Raw genomic sequence first — 18,113 nt, 5'->3', positions numbered from 1 at the left:
CATGACAAGTCGCACCCCCATTGTCAGCAATAGAACCGCTCACATCGCCGCAACTCATGTCCCAGCGATTTTGAAAAAAGTTCCTGCACTACTTTTTGCCTATTTCATTGCGACTTACATAGACTTCTGTTAAAAGAATTTGCAAGCCATAATAAAATCGGAGGTGCAAATCGCACTCATCTGTGGCTTTGGTAATCACGCTCAAGTAGTGCGATTCCGAAGCCGTATCAGTGTGAACCAGGGCTATTTTATTGGGACATACGAATTGCTGGCTCATAACTGGATACAGTTTGCATAGGTTAGGTTTCTTCTGGTGAGTTGGGTGGTTTTCTCTACTCCAAGCTTTAATTCTAGCATAGAAATAAAAAGAAAACATCATAACGGGCTCACATGAAGACCGTTTATTGCACAGCTATAAGTTGAAAATAAAAACCTAAAAGATAAGATAAAATTCACAATTGTACATAAGTGTACATTAATAAACAATGTATACAATATTCAAAAGGTTTAATAATACCACATAAATACAGGTTCCAAGAGGCATTTAACTTTTCCTATGTCATAAAAACTTAATTTTATTATCCTTAAAAAGAAAATTTCTGGTTCGTATTAACTAGGCAAGCTGCTTAAATTCACCGTTCACCTCCATAGTAACCAAACCAGCCCTGACCTCTAAAAAAATAAAATTTCATATTTTGACCAGCCTGACACTTCATAGCTTTTGGCACTGAAGGTAATATTAACAACTCGAGTGGTTACAATAGAAAATGCTTTCCTATTCAAAAACGCATTCTGAAGCTAAAAGGGAAGATTGGGGGAGGAGAATGAAAAGTGCTTTTAATACTGTTCAAATGTACAGCTCTAAATGGGAGGCACCCATTACTACTGTGCAGTGAGGTTACCTCCTATTTTCAGTGGCAGAAATATTGTAGACCAGCAATGATGACCAAGCATGTTACTAAAATAAAATGCAATAAAAATGGCATATTTTCCAGACACATTCAAACTACACATATACACCATTTACTTCTGTTTGCAAATGGATGAAAAACCTTTTAACACTTCAGTGATAAGCAGGCTGGCTTCACACTGTGTTGGGGTAGTGTATGATCCATGTTGTGTGCCATATATTTTGAATGCCACTTTAATGTACCTTGCCAGGGCATGTGGGTTTGAGCACACCATAAGGCTCAGATTTGAACCAACGGTGCAATGTGTTGTGCTGCACTGAAAAACATGGTGCATGTATGGTTTTGTGCACAGTAATGAAAGTGAGCTTGTGAAATACATCACAAAATGCAAAGTGAAGTAAACAGGGTTACTAATCTGGCGTTTCAGTGTATATGAGGGTTCATTACTCTTAAACTCAGCAGAAATTAGCAAAATTTTAGCAGCCACTATATTAATATAATACATCATAATTTATAAGCCATAAAGTTCATTTTGAAAAAAGTCCTTTAGGCAAAGCAGCGCTTTGAAATGATCAATTGCACACCATTAGGTAACAGAATAATGCAAAACACCCAGCAAGACAAATCCAATTGGAGTGCTTGAGCAATAGTTCATGGATAATTTGTCTGGTGTATGGAGAATGCACCTTCATGGCACCACGTGATTCCACTCCCCTAGGAAATACGCTTACCAGAGTTATGTTAAAACATGCTTTGGATATATTATACCCAAACAGCAACGTCAAAGGGTTATCCTCCACAGTATCTCAAATAGTTTGGCGGGACGATGGATTGGTGCCTCCAATTCACAATATTCCCACTCATGTGACCGTAAGCAATTCCATTGGCTCTTCTAATAACTTGCACAGCCTCCCTTCCTGATTACAATCACTTTGCAAAAAATGCGTGCAAGAAAAAAAATAACTGGATGATTGATGTCAGTACCACTTCACCTCTTTAACTAAGTTAAGTGAAATTTTAAATTGCTGAGAGAAAATTCACTTAGCTTAGCGACTGAAGTGCTTCCTCTGTCAGTTTGTAGGCCTATTTTAAACAATTCTACTCTAGATATCAAAGTCCCTTTATCTATTTTTTAAAATGCATTATTCATTGAGCAGGGCTCCCTTGAATCCCAATTTGTAATACCAACTTTGCTCCATCTATTAAGGACCCATATACACCAATGTGTATATATAAAGTGTTGGGGTATCATTATTTCTGAATGGCATGACAACACACTAAGGCTATGCACTGTAGTGCGTTTCAGTGTTTTGCATTACAAAAAAGGATCACATCCGATTTTCGTCAAGTTAAGGTGTGTTGTCAGCAGTTAGTGCACCACAAATAAGTAAATGGGCACTAAAGCAAAAAACGACATATTGACACGTGGACAGATTTGTCACATTCCAGCAGATTGCCTACTTGCACAGGATTCCCTGTAACTGTCAACATACAAACATTTAGTAGAGTCATGTATTCCATTGGGAGATACAGTATTTTAAATGTGATGTAATATGACATTATATAGGTAACACCATGCAGCAAATACTACACTCAATCCAACACGTTAACACTGTTAAAAAGCAGCCTATGCCCTTAAAAACACTAATATAACAAATGTTCTAAAATGTGCCATTCGACAAACAGTTAAAAAACGTTTTAAAAAGTTGAAGTAGGAAAGGCAAAGGGGTTGATTTAATCAAATTGCAGAGTGCAAAATCTGATACAGCTCTGCAGAGAAACCAATCAGCTTCCAGTTTTTTTGTCAAAGCTTAACTGAACAAGCTGAAGGTAGAAGCCGATTGGCTACCATGCACAGCTGCACCAGATTTTGCACGCTCCGGTTTTAGTAAATCAGCCCCAAGATTTTATGGTTTTACCAGGTACTGTGTATTGTGAGTAATCTGTCCTCTTATATGTACCAGATATAATACTCCCATCACTTCTACATGCAATGTAAGAGTTGCAGAATAGCTTCACCACCAATGTTTCTTAGTTCAATAACAGTTGTCTGAAACAATTGAATTAGATAGTAGTCTCCTGTCTTTAGGAGGTATAACTTCTAAGTTGAAAAAAAAAATGGTTCCCAGTGGAAGGACTTGGATCATTCTTCCACTGGGAACCATTTATTCAACATTACTGCCTTCCTTGAGTGAAAGTCAACGTATCAAAACAATGATATTGTGAAGTAGAAAAAACCCTGGTACATATAGTAAACTTTCACCTATTAAAATGAACTGTAAAAGTATAAAACTGTATTTTAAAATCAAGTCACAAATTGGTAACACATGACTCTAGGAGATTTGCTTTGCCAAACACTCAAAAGGTATGACACAAGTGTACTATGCTGTCTAGCAACTTCTATGGGTGAAAAATAGAGGCATTGAAGGCATGGTTGTGTCAAGATCCTTATAGGCTAAAGGAGCCAGTCCTTCTAAAGACACAAGATCTAAATCTCCTTATAAACCACTTTACCCCAGCCATAAACATTAACCCATGTATTATTAATATAATAATAAATATGCACCATTAATATATTGCACCAAGCTAAAATGTATGTCTCCCATGGGGAACAAACTCAAAAACAAACCAAGTAGCTTGCCAAGATCACCTCTCCATGCCCTCTAGTGCTTTAATCGCGTAATTACACATCCGTTAACTCTACCCATCACAGTCACATTATCATAACATTACAAAAGTCATTTAGCTCCTTGAAATTTGAGAACAATTCTGGTGGCACTGGAAGTGTCCAAATCACCATTCTATTTAAATGCCACCACAGTCTATAGAGATTTAGTGCTCGCTATATGAAGAATACTGGTTGCATGGCAATAATGTAAATGGTAAGGCACCCTAATTGGGGGCGTGGGCTACAGCCTATAGCCTAAATTTCACTTTGAAGGATTCCATAGTTCCAAGAGAGGGAAAAATATTTAGGGTGTACACGGACTACTTGCTACTATTAAACTGTATTTGGTTACCCCATTAAGAGCCAGTAGGTATTTTAAAGAAATGTAGAAACTCCTGCCCACACTTGCAGAGATCCAAGCAGAAATAAAAGCACCACCAATTAATGCGGTTATGTATTAATTCAAAAAGATTACCAATTTCTTAAAGATTACTACAATTATACCCAAGTCTGATATTAATCCGATTTATATAAATACGATTTATCACAGGACATATAAACCCCCAGTCCTAAAGCTTGTAGTAAGGGGTCTAAAAACAATGCAACCATTTTGGATGGAAAAAGGATTCCTTTTTCTTTGATCATCAGGTTAGGTTATAGTTTAATTGTTTGAATGTAACGCACAATCTATATGAACAATGCAACTCTGAATGGTTTCCACTTCTGTACTTAATATTGTGCAATGAATGTAAGAAAAATACTTGGTCTAAGTCTGGTCTGTACCCAAGAATGCTTAACAAAACTTATAGTCAGTCAGTCTGTCTTTGTTGTAAAAAAAATATATATTAAAAGCCAAGTTCACCTTTGTGAAAAAACGAATAAATGCACAGAGTTTTGCAGGAAAGAGCCCGCAGAGCATTGCACCTGTGATCACTGGATCATTGGGTGCAATGTCAGGCTCTTGAAGACAAACAGCTTTCTGCCCATACCTCTGTACAGGCTGTCAGATTGAAACCTGCAGGGCTGGTTAATGAACTACAGAGCAAGAATAAATATGGGTGTAACATGCTCCTAAAGGTGAACTTGTTATTTTAAAAGCAAAAAGAGGTCATTTTATTAAAAAAAAATATTACATGCATTTTGAAAACAAAACTAGTATAAGTACTTAAGATTGACCTCATATCAGCCTCTAGAAGCTCCCTGCTTAGTAGAATTGAGGAGACTAGAGAAGGAGTGGCAGTACTAGAGAGGGAGGGGCAGTACTAGGAATCAGGTGGGCTGCATGCAAACTTATTGACAAGCAATAAGCTCCTAGGAGAAGAGAGCGCTGCTGCGCCTTCATTGCCCAATCACAAATTGCACCCCCCCCCCAAGAGAGGTAACCAGGCTGTAATGCATAACTGCCACAGAGAAGTGTAAGAAGCTAATCTGGTTGGCTGTGCTCATTGGCAGGGCTGTGTAAATCTCAGGATTGAAAGGAAAGAAACAAATATTTCATCAAACAGAACATCCACACATCTTTACCCACTTGTGGATTTAGGTATTTGCCTGGAGCCCAGCTTTTATAAGTGGCTAGATACAAAACCTGGTGCCTGGATACCCACTAGTCATTTAGTGCAATTCCCTTTTCTCCATATATTGCTAAATCAAAGCTTCTCTCTGTGGTTGATTGTGTATTACATTTTCCCTGTTTTTTATATGCCTCTAGAGGTCAGTTTTAAGTGCACTACTTAAAGACATTGTAGGCGTTCCATGAGAGATATTTCAAAAAGTTATGCAGAATCCGGCTTTCTTTCATTATCAAATACATTTAGCAGTCAAGCACCTGTACAAAACTAATTCAACAGTTACCATGATCTTATATTTATCCAGTTACTGTTGGATAAATATTTTAGAAAAAGTAGTTTAAAAGCATGAGCGGTTTTGTGGATTTTGCTTACATATGGCAGCAATGAGAGAATCTGTTTCCATACTGGCTAGACAAAGGTGATAATAGGAAATGGATGGAGAACATGTACTTCCCCATCTTCTTACCTTCTCCTTTCTAACACGTATTTGCCTGCTTAGGAGGGGGTCTAGTAATTATACTTCCTCTTGGGTGTTTTTTAATATTGTAAAAATGAAGAGGAATGATGACTACGTGTACAATTAGCCCAGACAACACAGAAATATACGAGGAGGAAACTTTGCAGCACTGCTGCAACTTGTGACACAAATTTATTATACTCTCCATTTTCCCACCAATAAATGTACTACACTAAAAATTCCAAAAGTTTTTTCACTGAACAAAATCTGGGAAAAACATTTAACACATTACACCTCCAGTTGTCAAAAAATAAATTTGCTTCTAACACTTTCTGTGCTGCTAGGCAAACAATTGTTAGAGCTCAAACACTTCCCTGGTATGCTCTAGTGCAGCGGTCCAAAACTGAGGCTCATGGGCTAAATGTGGCCCTTGAGGATCTATTCTTTCCACCAACACAGAGTGGGGCATAATTCCTGCCACTGACACCAACAATGGGGCACTATTCCTGCAACATATTAATGACGGGGCACTATTCCTTCTACAGACCAAAGGTGCTATGCAATTTCTATACTGCCACTGACCACAAAGCCTGAGGAAGTGTTTATTCTCACTGAATCCAGGATATTTTCTACCCCCACTGGTCACAATCAGGTCCCCCTAAAGTCTCAAGGACAGTAAACTGGACCTTCAGTTAGAAAGTTTGGAGACCTCTGCTCTAGTGCAGTCCAGACTCACCTGCAGCCAATACAGAAGCAACCAATTTTAGATTGTAAATTTAACAAGGGATGGGCTGGGTCTCAGGGAGCTATTTATTATCTACAGTGCACAACTGCGATTAAGGGCTGTCCAAATGAACAGCTGTTTTCTGGACAGCTGGAGGCATGTGAAGGCATCTTTTGGTGCTTGCTAGTAGGCCATTATATTAGATTTAGACATGCTTTTTTTCCTTGCCAGGTTCACTTTAAGGGAATGATCTGTGGAAACTGGAAGGTAAAAAGTAAGGGCAATGACCACATCTAAACTTTGATAGATCGTTTCAAAAACACAGTGTCAGATAGATGTAACAGTCTTTTCTATTACCTCCACTCTAAGCTAGACTCATCCAGTACTGGAATCGGTGCAATGGAAAAATTCTGCTGGCAATATTCTGGTACTACTTTAAATATTGGTGAGGGAGACCATTATCACTCTAAATATAGTTAAGGGAACAGCATCCCTCTGAATATGGGAGCAGTATATGATAAATGTGTGGCAGTTCAGTGTGCATTCCCATGGGCCACGAATGTCCATAACTATTAGTGCACTTGATATCAACATATCAGTGCCCACAGAATAAACATATCGGAGTATAGTATTACTATGTACATAAACAGGCACTTCTCAGAAATCTAAAAATGTCTTTTTAAAAGTGTAATAAAGTATCCTAAATAATAACAAATGTTAAAAATAAATTCATTTTGACAATTTTTCATGTAGGCCTGCAAACAGCTTGGGTTGTACTTTTTGTCAATTTGAAATCAGAATGCATGATTCATAAAACCTAGTTATGTGTAAATACACTGACCACCTTCCAAAGGCAGCTGAAAGTATGATCATCAGAATTTTAATGCAGCTGACCTAGTACTGTTTAAAGGGTGTTTCACATGTCACCCCTGCTCGGGCACCAGCATGGTCCTGCACATGTCAACACTGGTGAAGGGAGTTCGGTGTTTCAGGGTTATGTGCTCCTTCCTCTAAATAATACATAAGGAAAAGATGACTTGCAAGTGGAGGAGCAGACTGCCTTATGAGAACCTCATTTTATGCCACACTTCAAAAGACCCATGCTCCCACGGAGACTGTTAAATCTATAAATCCAAACTCAGATTGAAGGTGTAATCTCAACAGTCTGTCCAGAGATGTTTAAACTTGCTGCACGACTCCTGTGACTAGCCAAGAAACATTTAATATCACTTCTACGCTATCAGGCTTATTTAATAAGGCAGTGTAAATAGCCATTGATAAATGTGCAAAATGCAGACTGTAACCAGAGTTTAGGCAGTCAGTAACTGCATGTTGCAAACATGTACTGCATAACATATGGTTGACCTCAGATGCTACGGTGTCACACAAGGTTCCCACTGATTTCAAAATAAGAATCCCCCAGCTTTGGATAAAAACATTACTACAATATTTTGTGATTAGCAGAGGGTGGGGTGACCCAGCACAGAATAATACTTTCAGTAATACAGAATGTGGAAAAAATATCATGAAAGCATTTTTCTATAACCTCTCACAGTGATTTAAGTGAAAAAAAAAAAAATGAGAGCAATGATAAAACCTATAGGACGCAATGCTGCTGAATTAAATAACACACTATTGTTTGAACTGGCAGTATTACATATAAGGCAGTGTGTTAAATAGTCCAAAACAAATACTTTAGAATAAAACATGCAAATAGTAATACTGATATTGAGGAACCTGCCATTTTATATATAAAAAAAGTCTTGGGAGTCAAGCCTCTTCTCAATAAAACAAAAGAGAACTGTCATTTAGTTTGTGTTTTCTTTGGTTGTGATGGTAACCAGTTGCTTGGCTGCCTTAGCAATATCATAGGCGCACTGGATCACTTGTTGTGTCACCAACTGGACGTCCGTGCTTGGACTAGATTCCACCTGAAGAGTCTTTTTGCATTCTGTTTGCAGTCGATAAGCACTGGATGTAAGGAGTCGTAGAGAGGTCTTTACCAAATCGGACTTGGGTTTCTAATAAGACAAAAATGAAGGATACATTAAAAATGTCAAAGAACAGGGGTAAAGGAAAACATGCACAGTCAATGTTTTGCAATTGCTGTAGATGCTATTACAACACTGAGGTCCCAGCCCTTAAGCTGGGTACATACAGAGTTTGTTTTTCTGTTTAACCAGCGGGCTGAACAAAAAAAAATTCCCAGATTCTCACATCCACACACGCATTGTGAATGCAGAGAACTCCCCTGCTGTGCTCTTATATTCTGATAGTTGGGATTCACCCCTGTCAGAATACACTGATCAGTAGATAGCTGGCACTCACCCCAGTCAGAATACACTGATCAGTGGATAGCTGGGACTCACCCCAGTCAGAATACACTGATCAGTGGATAGCTGGGACTCACCCCAGTCAGAATACACTGATCAGTGGATAGCTGGGACTCACCCCAGTCAGAATACACTGATCAGTGGATAGCTGGGACTCACCCCAGTCAGAATACACTGATCAGTGGATAGCTGGGACTCACCCCAGTCAGAATACACTGATCAGTGGATAGCTGGGACTCACCCCAGTCAGAATACACTGATCAGTGGATAGCTGGGACTCACCCCAGTCAGAATACACTGATCAGTGGATAGCTGGGACTCACCCCAGTCAGAATACACTGATCAGTGGATAGCTGGGACTCACCCCAGTCAGAATACACTGATCAGTGGATAGCTGGGACTCACCCCAGTCAGAATACACTGATCAGTGGATAGCTGGGACTCACCCCAGTCAGAATACACTGATCAGTGGATAGCTGGGACTCACCCCAGTCAGAATACACTGATCAGTGGATAGCTGGGACTCACCCCAGTCAGAATACACTGATCAGTGGATAGCTGGGACTCACCCCAGTCAGAATACACTGATCAGTGGATAGCTGGGACTCACCCCAGTCAGAATACACTGATCAGTGGATAGCTGGGACTCACCCCAGTCAGAATACACTGATCAGTGGATAGCTGGGACTCACCCCAGTCAGAATACACTGATCAGTGGATAGCTGGGACTCACCCCAGTCAGAATACACTGATCAGTGGATAGCTGGGACTCACCCCAGTCAGAATACACTGATCAGTGGATAGCTGGGACTCACCCCAGTCAGAATACACTGATCAGTGGATAGCTGGGACTCACCCCAGTCAGAATACACTGATCAGTGGATAGCTGGGACTCACCCCAGTCAGAATACACTGATCAGTGGATAGCTGGGACTCACCCCAGTCAGAATACACTGATCAGTGGATAGCTGGGACTCACCCCAGTCAGAATACACTGATCAGTGGATAGCTGGGACTCACCCCAGTCAGAATACACTGATCAGTGGATAGCTGGGACTCACCCCAGTCAGAATACACTGATCAGTGGATAGCTGGGACTCACCCCAGTCAGAATACACTGATCAGTGGATAGCTGGGACTCACCCCAGTCAGAATACACTGATCAGTGGATAGCTGGGACTCACCCCAGTCAGAATACACTGATCAGTGGATAGCTGGGACTCACCCCAGTCAGAATACACTGATCAGTGGATAGCTGGGACTCACCCCAGTCAGAATACACTGATCAGTGGATAGCTGGGACTCACCCCAGTCAGAATACACTGATCAGTGGATAGCTGGGACTCACCCCAGTCAGAATACACTGATCAGTGGATAGCTGGGACTCACCCCAGTCAGAATACACTGATCAGTGGATAGCTGGGACTCACCCCAGTCAGAATACACTGATCAGTGGATAGCTGGGACTCACCCCAGTCAGAATACACTGATCAGTGGATAGCTGGGACTCACCCCAGTCAGAATACACTGATCAGTGGATAGCTGGGACTCACCCCTGTCAGAATACACTGATCAGTGGATAGTTGGCACTCACCCCTGTCAGAATACACTGATCAGTGGATAGTTGGGACTCACCCCTGTCAGAATACACTGATCAGTGGATAGTTGGCACTCACCCCTGTCAGAATACATTGATCAGTGGATAGTTGGGATTCACCCCTGTCAGAATACACTGATCAGTAGATAGCTGGCACTCACCCCTGTCAGAATACATTGATCAGTGGATCGTTGGGACTCACCCCTGTCAGAATACACTGATCAGTGGATAGTTGGCACTCACCCCTGTCAGAATACACTGATCAGTGGATAGTTGGGATTCACCCCAGTCAGAATACACTGATCAGTGGATAGTTGGCACTCACCCCTGTCAGAATACACTGATCAGTGTATAGTTGGCACTCACCCCTGTCAGAATACATTGATCAGTGGATAGTTGGGATTCACCCCTGTCAGAATACACTGATCAGTGGATAGTTGGCACTCACCCCTGTCAGAATACATTGATCAGTGGATAGTTGGGACTCACCCCTGCCAGAATACACTGATCAGTGGATAGTTGGGACTCACCCCTGTTAGAATACACTGATCAGTGCTGTGGCGGCTGATTGAAAATTTGAAACATGGATCGAAATGTGTATGTTTCCTGCTGAACCAGCTAAATTTTGATACATGTGTATCCAACTTTAAAGCCCAGCTGAAACTTCTATAGTGATTTTACACATTTAACAAATGCAAGACAACTCCCACTGAACCATGCCAAAATATACAAAACGATGGGAAGAGAAACTGAACATAAACATATCCCCATCAAACTAGCAAAACATGTTTTAACCTAATACATAAGCTATACTGTACTAGCAAAGATAATAAAGAAAATTCACGCGTGCTGTATTACTGTCCCACAGAACTATACCATTACTTCCTAGTAGGGATGACCTTTGGATTCCGGGCGAAAGCAAGCTTCATCACAACCAAGTCTGTTCGCAATTTGGCAAACCACCTAACAAACTGCCCATATGCCACATCCCAGGCTCTCTCACACCACCTGGAACTGCCACAGATGGCATTAGGATGGCAAGTGGGAGGATGGGAAGAGATCAGGAATCATACATTTCTCGATCTCCTCTTTGCAGTCTGAACTTGGAAGTGCCTAGCTCTCATCAGATACACAATAGATCAAGCAATGAGGTTAAACTAAAAAAAAAAAAAAAAGTGTTAAAAAGGTTAATAAAAAACTTTTTTAAAGCACCCTCACTGCAATTCATTGCACCACATGCGATATATTACCATGTATGCCAAAGTGAAAACAATAATTCCTAGGTTCAAGTGGTTGTAAAGGCAGAAGGTTTTTTATCTTCATGCATTGTATGCATGAAGATAAAAACCTTCTGTGTGTAGCAGCCCCCCCACCCCCATCTCTATCCAGCGAAGTGCACGACTGCTTCGACTGTCCAGGACTCTCCCTCCTTATTGGCTGAGCCACAGCAGCGGAGCCATTGGCTCCCGCTGCTGTGAATCAAAAACATTTAGCCAATCAGGAGAGAGGGGGGCAGGGCTAAACCGCGGCTCCGTGTCTGAATGGACACAAGGAGCTGCGGCTTGGCTCGGCTCGGGTGTCCCCATAGCAAGCTGCTTGCTGTGGGGGCACTCGGCAGGAGGGAGGAGCACCGAAGAGGGACCTGAGAAGAGGAGAATCTGGGCTGCTCTGTGCAAAACCATTTCACAGAGCAGGCAAGTATAACATGTTTGCTATTTTCATACAAAAAACACAAGACTTTACCATCACTTTAACTCTAAACTGATGAGCTTTAAAGACTTCTAAAGAATCACCTATTAATAATTTTAAGTCATTTTTCACGAGGGGTTGCAATTTTGAGGACCAACACATTTGAAATCTATTTACTCAACACACCTTTTATTTTGTACAAAACAAAATGGGAATTCATTTGTGTACACTAAAATTCATTTTAGTGAATTTTTCGTGAAAATATAGATTTGATAAACAGTTGTGCAAATATTGTGTGACATAAAAAAAAAATATATAATTTATTTTACAGGGCCTCTGGGTAGAATATATATTTAATGTTCAGAAGAGATATAATTTTCTGAAGGTTTAATAATTTTATAGCCAGAAAATAGCTGTTCTTTTTTAAGGAAAGTAGTACTAAGCATTCCTCTGGGGTAGGGGGCATATATCTGAGGGACCCATTAATATAAAGGATTCCAGATTACGATAAATTACTCCCCCACATTCCCTTGGGGACTGGATGTGGGGATGAGGCCCCTCATGTAGGGACAAGGTGCCTTGAAAGGGGAAAAAGGGGCTTTACAGCCCCTCCTTGCCAAGTTTATCCTCCCAATGATAAAAAAACATGTGGCCTAGTATAGTTCATGAGAGGAAGGGAGCTGGGCCACCCAGGCTGCATGCCTGGATAAGAACCTTGCAGGGATTTCAAAGGGGAACATCACGTCATTTTTATTTCCAGTAACTATCACTTTTTAAAGAATACATCAGACTGTTCTGTAACTTCACATGCAGCTTTAATTAAAGGCATGCCCTAAGGATGCTATTTCTTTATTTCCAATGCTGCCCTGAAAAGATTGCTGCATGAAAAGACCCTCCCCCCGCTGATGGTATTTTTTAGTTATTGTACAGGTCCCACAAAATGGTGTATAGCTATCCATGCCTTCTTTTTTAAAAATAGCTTGCAAATTATTTTTGAAAAAGGCCAGGAAAAAAACAACAATATCCGCCTCCTACAGAATTTAACCACGTCACTTCCAGAGCCAATATTTTCTGTTGTCGCACATGTTAAAATACACATTTCAGGCCTGATAAATAGTGGATAGACGCACCATCCCCCACCACCCAAACTGTATATATTTTCCATACACAACACCCCAGGAGAATAAAATGGTGGTAGTTGCATATATATATATATATTTTTACATGACATTAGCGCACATGTTAAACACAAATGATGAAGTTGCAACAAGTAAACAGATACCCAACATCTCAGGTCTTAAAATTGTGCATGTCCAGAAAATGGCAACGAACTTTGATATCCAAAACTGTCCCCCAAGTGTGGCTTTAAAAGCCTTTAGGTAAAGGGTCTCAAATTGGCGGCCCTCCAGCTGTTGTGAAACTACAAGTCCCATCATGTCTCTGCCTGTGGGAGTCATGCTTGTAACTGTCAGCCTTGCAATGCCTCATGGGACTTGTAGTTTCGCAACAGCTGGAGGGCCGCCAGTTTGAGACCCCTGCTTTAGGTTATCAGTTTAGCATTCACCATGAATGATGGCCCTAATATTGTTCCTCTCACTCTGATGTTCACAGTAATATGCAACATGTGCAGCACAATCATCGTTTTCATACGTAGGTGCACCTGTTCTTATGTACATGTAAATGGGGGAAGGGGACATTTTTATGTGATAGCATACTGTAATGACAGGTTCTATTTACACAGGACCTATTAGAACCTGATGTCTACCCTGCCTTCCACTGAAGCTAACAGAACACAGGATGCTCCATTAGCCATTTCCCTAGTCACAGTTGCTGACAGCCAAACCTAAAAGTAACATAATACACATCCACTATCATGTTCATTCACCGGTGGGGAGATCAGAATGGTAGGGGTAAGTTCAGCAGACTGTGAAAGTGATAACTTCTAACTGAAACACCATCTCCGGGCTACAAATTCAACCACAGTCCCAGCTGCCACGTGTTTGAAATCTTGGTATGTAAACAGCGCTGGTAGACAAGTTATTAATAAGGTTCAGCACTATGTTCTGGGTTAACTGAAATTTGCCCTGTTCGCTCATCCCGTACCCTTACAATATCTAACATTGGTTGGTGCTGCCTTACCGAGAGGGGCCCCATGTCCCGCATACAGTATGGTGGGAGTGTACTCAAATACATCATTTCTGGGATACAATCCTAGCTATCTACAATAAAGTCACTACTCCCTATGGTTCCAGGCTCCATCAGCTTTGCTAAAAAGGTCATCCTACATCACCTGTTCACAGCAGCCAGATTGGTTACACAATCAATTCCAACAATTGTCAAGTGTGTTTAGAAACTGTACTATATGAGGCATATGCAACTGCTGGGGACATTGGATGAAAACTGCATTGAATGATTTGATCATATCTGGTCATCCTGGATGATTTTCAAAATGCAGACCTTCCAATTTTGATTCACTAGAACTATACTTCCCTGGTGGGCCATGAGAGGTTATCTATTCTTCCTCACCCACAGTCCATACCTATCAACTCTCATCATCCCTACTGTACACACTCTTACCTTTCACCTCCTTTTCCTCCAGTTTAAAAGCTGTCCTTACACAAGCGGAGGATTTCATGATCTCCCCTCTACCCAGGAAACATATTCCTCATACACTATCCCAGTAGACGTCAAATATCCATAAAAAAAGGTTCATGATTTAACAATGAATATATAACTACACAAGAGTAACAATACAAATTTTGCAGTTATGTTATATTTGTATAAAATCTCCATTTTAAATATAAACCTTTAATACAGGATGCTTCTGTGTTTGCAGCGCTTGCTGGGATGTCAGTGAGGCCCATTACTAACTCTGCATTGCGGTGCTCCTGCAGAGGGAAAATCTGGTTCTCTATAGATCTTTGCAATGAAGGCATAAAATCAAACAAATATGTGGAGTAGACGCTTGTTCTCTGTTTTCTTGCATTTATAGTACAGACACATTTAGTCTAAACGTGAACATTATAGTTATCCTTTAAATCACTAGCATTACATAGTTACTTATAGTTACATATTAGTTACATAGTAGGCGAGGTTGAAAAAAGACACAAGTCCATCCTATGTGTGTGATTATGTCAGTATTACATTGTATATCCCTGTATGCTGTCGTCGTTCAGGTGCTTATCTAATAGTTATTTGAAACTATCAATGCTCCCCGCTGAAACCACTGCCTGTGTCCATATCCTAACCGCTCTTACAGTAAAGAACAGTAAAGAACCCCCTACGCAGTTGGTTAAACCGCTTTTCTTCTAATTTTAGTGAATGGCCACATGTCTTCTTAAATTCCCTTTTGTGGAAAAGATTTATCCCTATTGTGGGGTCACCAGTATGGTATTTGTACATTGAAATCATATCCCCTCTAAAGCGTCTCTTCTCCAGAGAGAACAAGTTCAGTGCTCGTAACTTTTCCTCATAACCAAGGTCCTCCAGTCCCTTTATTAGTTTTGTTGCCCTTCTCTGTACTCCCTGCAGTTCCAGCATATCCTTCTTGAGGACTGGTGCCCAGAACTGGACAGCATACTCCAGGTGTGGCCAGACCAGAGTCTTGTAGAGCGGGAGAATTATCGTTTCATCTCTGGCGTTAATCCCCTTTTTAATGCATGCCAATATTCTGTTTGCTTTGCTTACCGCAGTTTGGCATTGCATGCTATTGCTGAGCCTGTCATCTACTAGGACCCACCTAGTGAGTAGGTTCTCCACCTAGTGAGTAGATTGCATTTTTATTTTTGCCAACCAAATGGATTATTCTACGTTTTTCTACATTAAACCTCATTTGCCATGTAGTTGCCCACCCCATTAATTTGTTCAGATCTTCTTGCAAGGTTTCCACATCCTGCGGAGAAGTTATTTGCCCTGCTTAGCTTAGTATCGTCCACAAATACAGAGCTGTTTATCCAATCCTCCAGGTCCTTTATGAAAAGCTGAAATAGGATTGGTCCCAGGACAGAAACCTGGTGGACCCCACTTTCCACCCTGGACCATTCCGAGTCCTCCCCATTTATCACTATCCTCTGAACTCGCCCCTGTAGCCAGCTTTCAATCCACGTACTCACCCTATGGTCCATGCCAAAGGACCTTACTTTGTACAGTAAACGTTTATGGGGAATTGAATTAAATGGTGTTGCAAAATCCAGATACACCACGTCTACGGGTCTTCCTTTATCTAGATGGCAGCTCACCTCCTCGTAGAAGGTTATTAGATTGGTTTGGCAAGAACGATCCTTCATGAATCCATGCTAATTACTGCTAATGATACCGCTGTCATTACTAAAATCCTGTATACGGTCCCTTATCATCCCCTCCAAGAGCTTGTATACAATTGATGTTAGGTCAACTGGTCTGTAATTCCCAAGGATGTATCTTAGCCCTTTTTTAAATATTGGTACTACATTGGCTTTTTTCCAATCAGCTGTTACCTTTCCAGTCAGTAGACTGTTCGTATAAATTAAAAACAATGGTCTGGCAATTACTTGACCAAGTTCCTTAAGGACCCTCGGGTGCAAGCCATCTGGTCCTGGTGACTTATTAATGTTGAGTTTTTCAAGTCTATTTCTAATTCTGTCCTCTGTTAGCCATTTGGGGGCTTCCTGGGACGTGTCATGAGGATAAACATTGCAGTTTTGGTTACTGAAGCCCCCCCGATTCCCTCATGAAGACTGAGGAGAAGAATAAATTCAATACCTTCGCCATCCTTAGTAACCAGACTCCCTTCATCATTCTTTATTGGACCAATATGATCTGACCTCCCTTTCTTACTATTTACAGTATCTCACAAAAGTGAGTACACCCCTCACATTTTTGTAAATATTTCTTTATATTGTTTCATGTGACAACACTGAAGAAATTACACTTTGCTACAATGTAAAGTAGTGAGTGTACAGCTTGTATAACAGTGTAAATTTGCCGTCCCCTCAAAATAACTCAACACACAGCCATTAATGTCTAAACGACTGGCAACAAAAGTGAGTACACTTATATATATATATATATATATTTTATAAGTGAAAATGTCCAAATTGGGCCCAATTAGCCATTTTCCCTCCCCAGTGTCACGTGACTCGTTAGTGTTACAAGGTCTCAGATGTGAATGGGGAGCAGGTGTGTTAAATTTGGGGTCATCGCTCTCAATCTCCCATACTGGTCACTGGAAGTTCAACATGGCACCTCATGGCAAAGAACTCTCTGAGGATCTGAAAAAAAGAATCTTTGCTCTACATAAAGATGGCCTAGGCTATACGAAGATTGCCAAGACCCTGAAACTGAGCTGCAGCACGGTGGCAAAGACCATACAGCGGTTTAACAGGACAGGTTCCACTCAGAACAGAGCTTGCCATGGTTGACCAAAGAAGTTGAGTGCATGTGCTCAGCATCATATCCAGAGGTTGTCTTTGGGTAATAGACATATGAGTGCTGCCAGCACTGCTGTAGAGGTTAAAGGGGTGGGGGGTCAGCCTGTCAGTGCTTAGACCATACACCACACACTGCATCAAATTGGTCTGCATGGCTGTCACCCCAGAAGAAAGTCTCTTCTAAAGATGTTGCACAAGAAAGCCCACAGTTTGCTGAAGACAAACAGACTAAGGACATGAATTACTGGAACCATGTCCTGTGGTCTGATGAGACCAAGATAAACTTATTTGGTTCAGACTGTGTCAAGCGTGTGTCGCAGCAACTGGGTGAGGAGCACAAAGACAAGCGTGTCTTGCCTAGTCAAGCATGGTGGTGGGAGTGTCATGATCTGGGGCTGCATGAGTGCTGCCAGCACTGGGGAGCTACAGTTCATTGAGGGAACCATGAATGCCAACACATACTCTGATATATTGAAGCAGAACATGATCCCCTCCCTTCAGAGACTGGGCCGCAGGGCAGTATTCCAACATGAAAACGACCCCAAACACGCCTCCGAGACGACCACTGCCTTGCTAAAAAAGCTGAAAGTAAAAGGCGATGGACTAGCCAAGCATGTCTCCAGTCCTAAATCCTATTAAGCATCTGTGGGGTATCCTCAAACGGAAGGTGGAGGAGCGCAAGGTGTCTAACATCCACCAGCTCCGTGATGACATCATGGAGGAGTGGAAGAGGACTCCAGTGGCAAACTGTGAAGCTC

At 41.2% G+C, this 18,113-nt stretch overlaps 1 protein-coding gene across 5 annotated transcripts in view; it reads right to left on the bottom strand.

Annotated features, from left to right (window-relative positions):
• Positions 1-386: 386 nt before the first annotated feature.
• The window catches only part of GIT2 (GIT ArfGAP 2), a 138,503-nt gene continuing 120,776 nt past the window's right edge, over positions 387-18,113 (bottom strand). For all 5 annotated transcript variants that reach the window (XM_073629625.1, XM_073629587.1, XM_073629595.1 and 2 more), the window contains one exon: positions 387-8,349. In XM_073629625.1, the coding sequence (XP_073485726.1) occupies positions 8,137-8,349 (213 nt within the window). In that variant the 3' untranslated portion in view covers positions 387-8,136. The remainder of the gene's footprint in view (positions 8,350-18,113) is intronic.

This window comes from Aquarana catesbeiana, linkage group LG01 (assembly GCF_042186555.1).
Source record: "Aquarana catesbeiana isolate 2022-GZ linkage group LG01, ASM4218655v1, whole genome shotgun sequence".
Classification (NCBI taxonomy): Eukaryota; Metazoa; Chordata; class Amphibia; order Anura; family Ranidae; genus Aquarana; species Aquarana catesbeiana.
The sequence above is the reverse complement of the archived record's forward strand: the minus strand, read 5'-3'. Positions and strand labels throughout refer to the sequence as shown.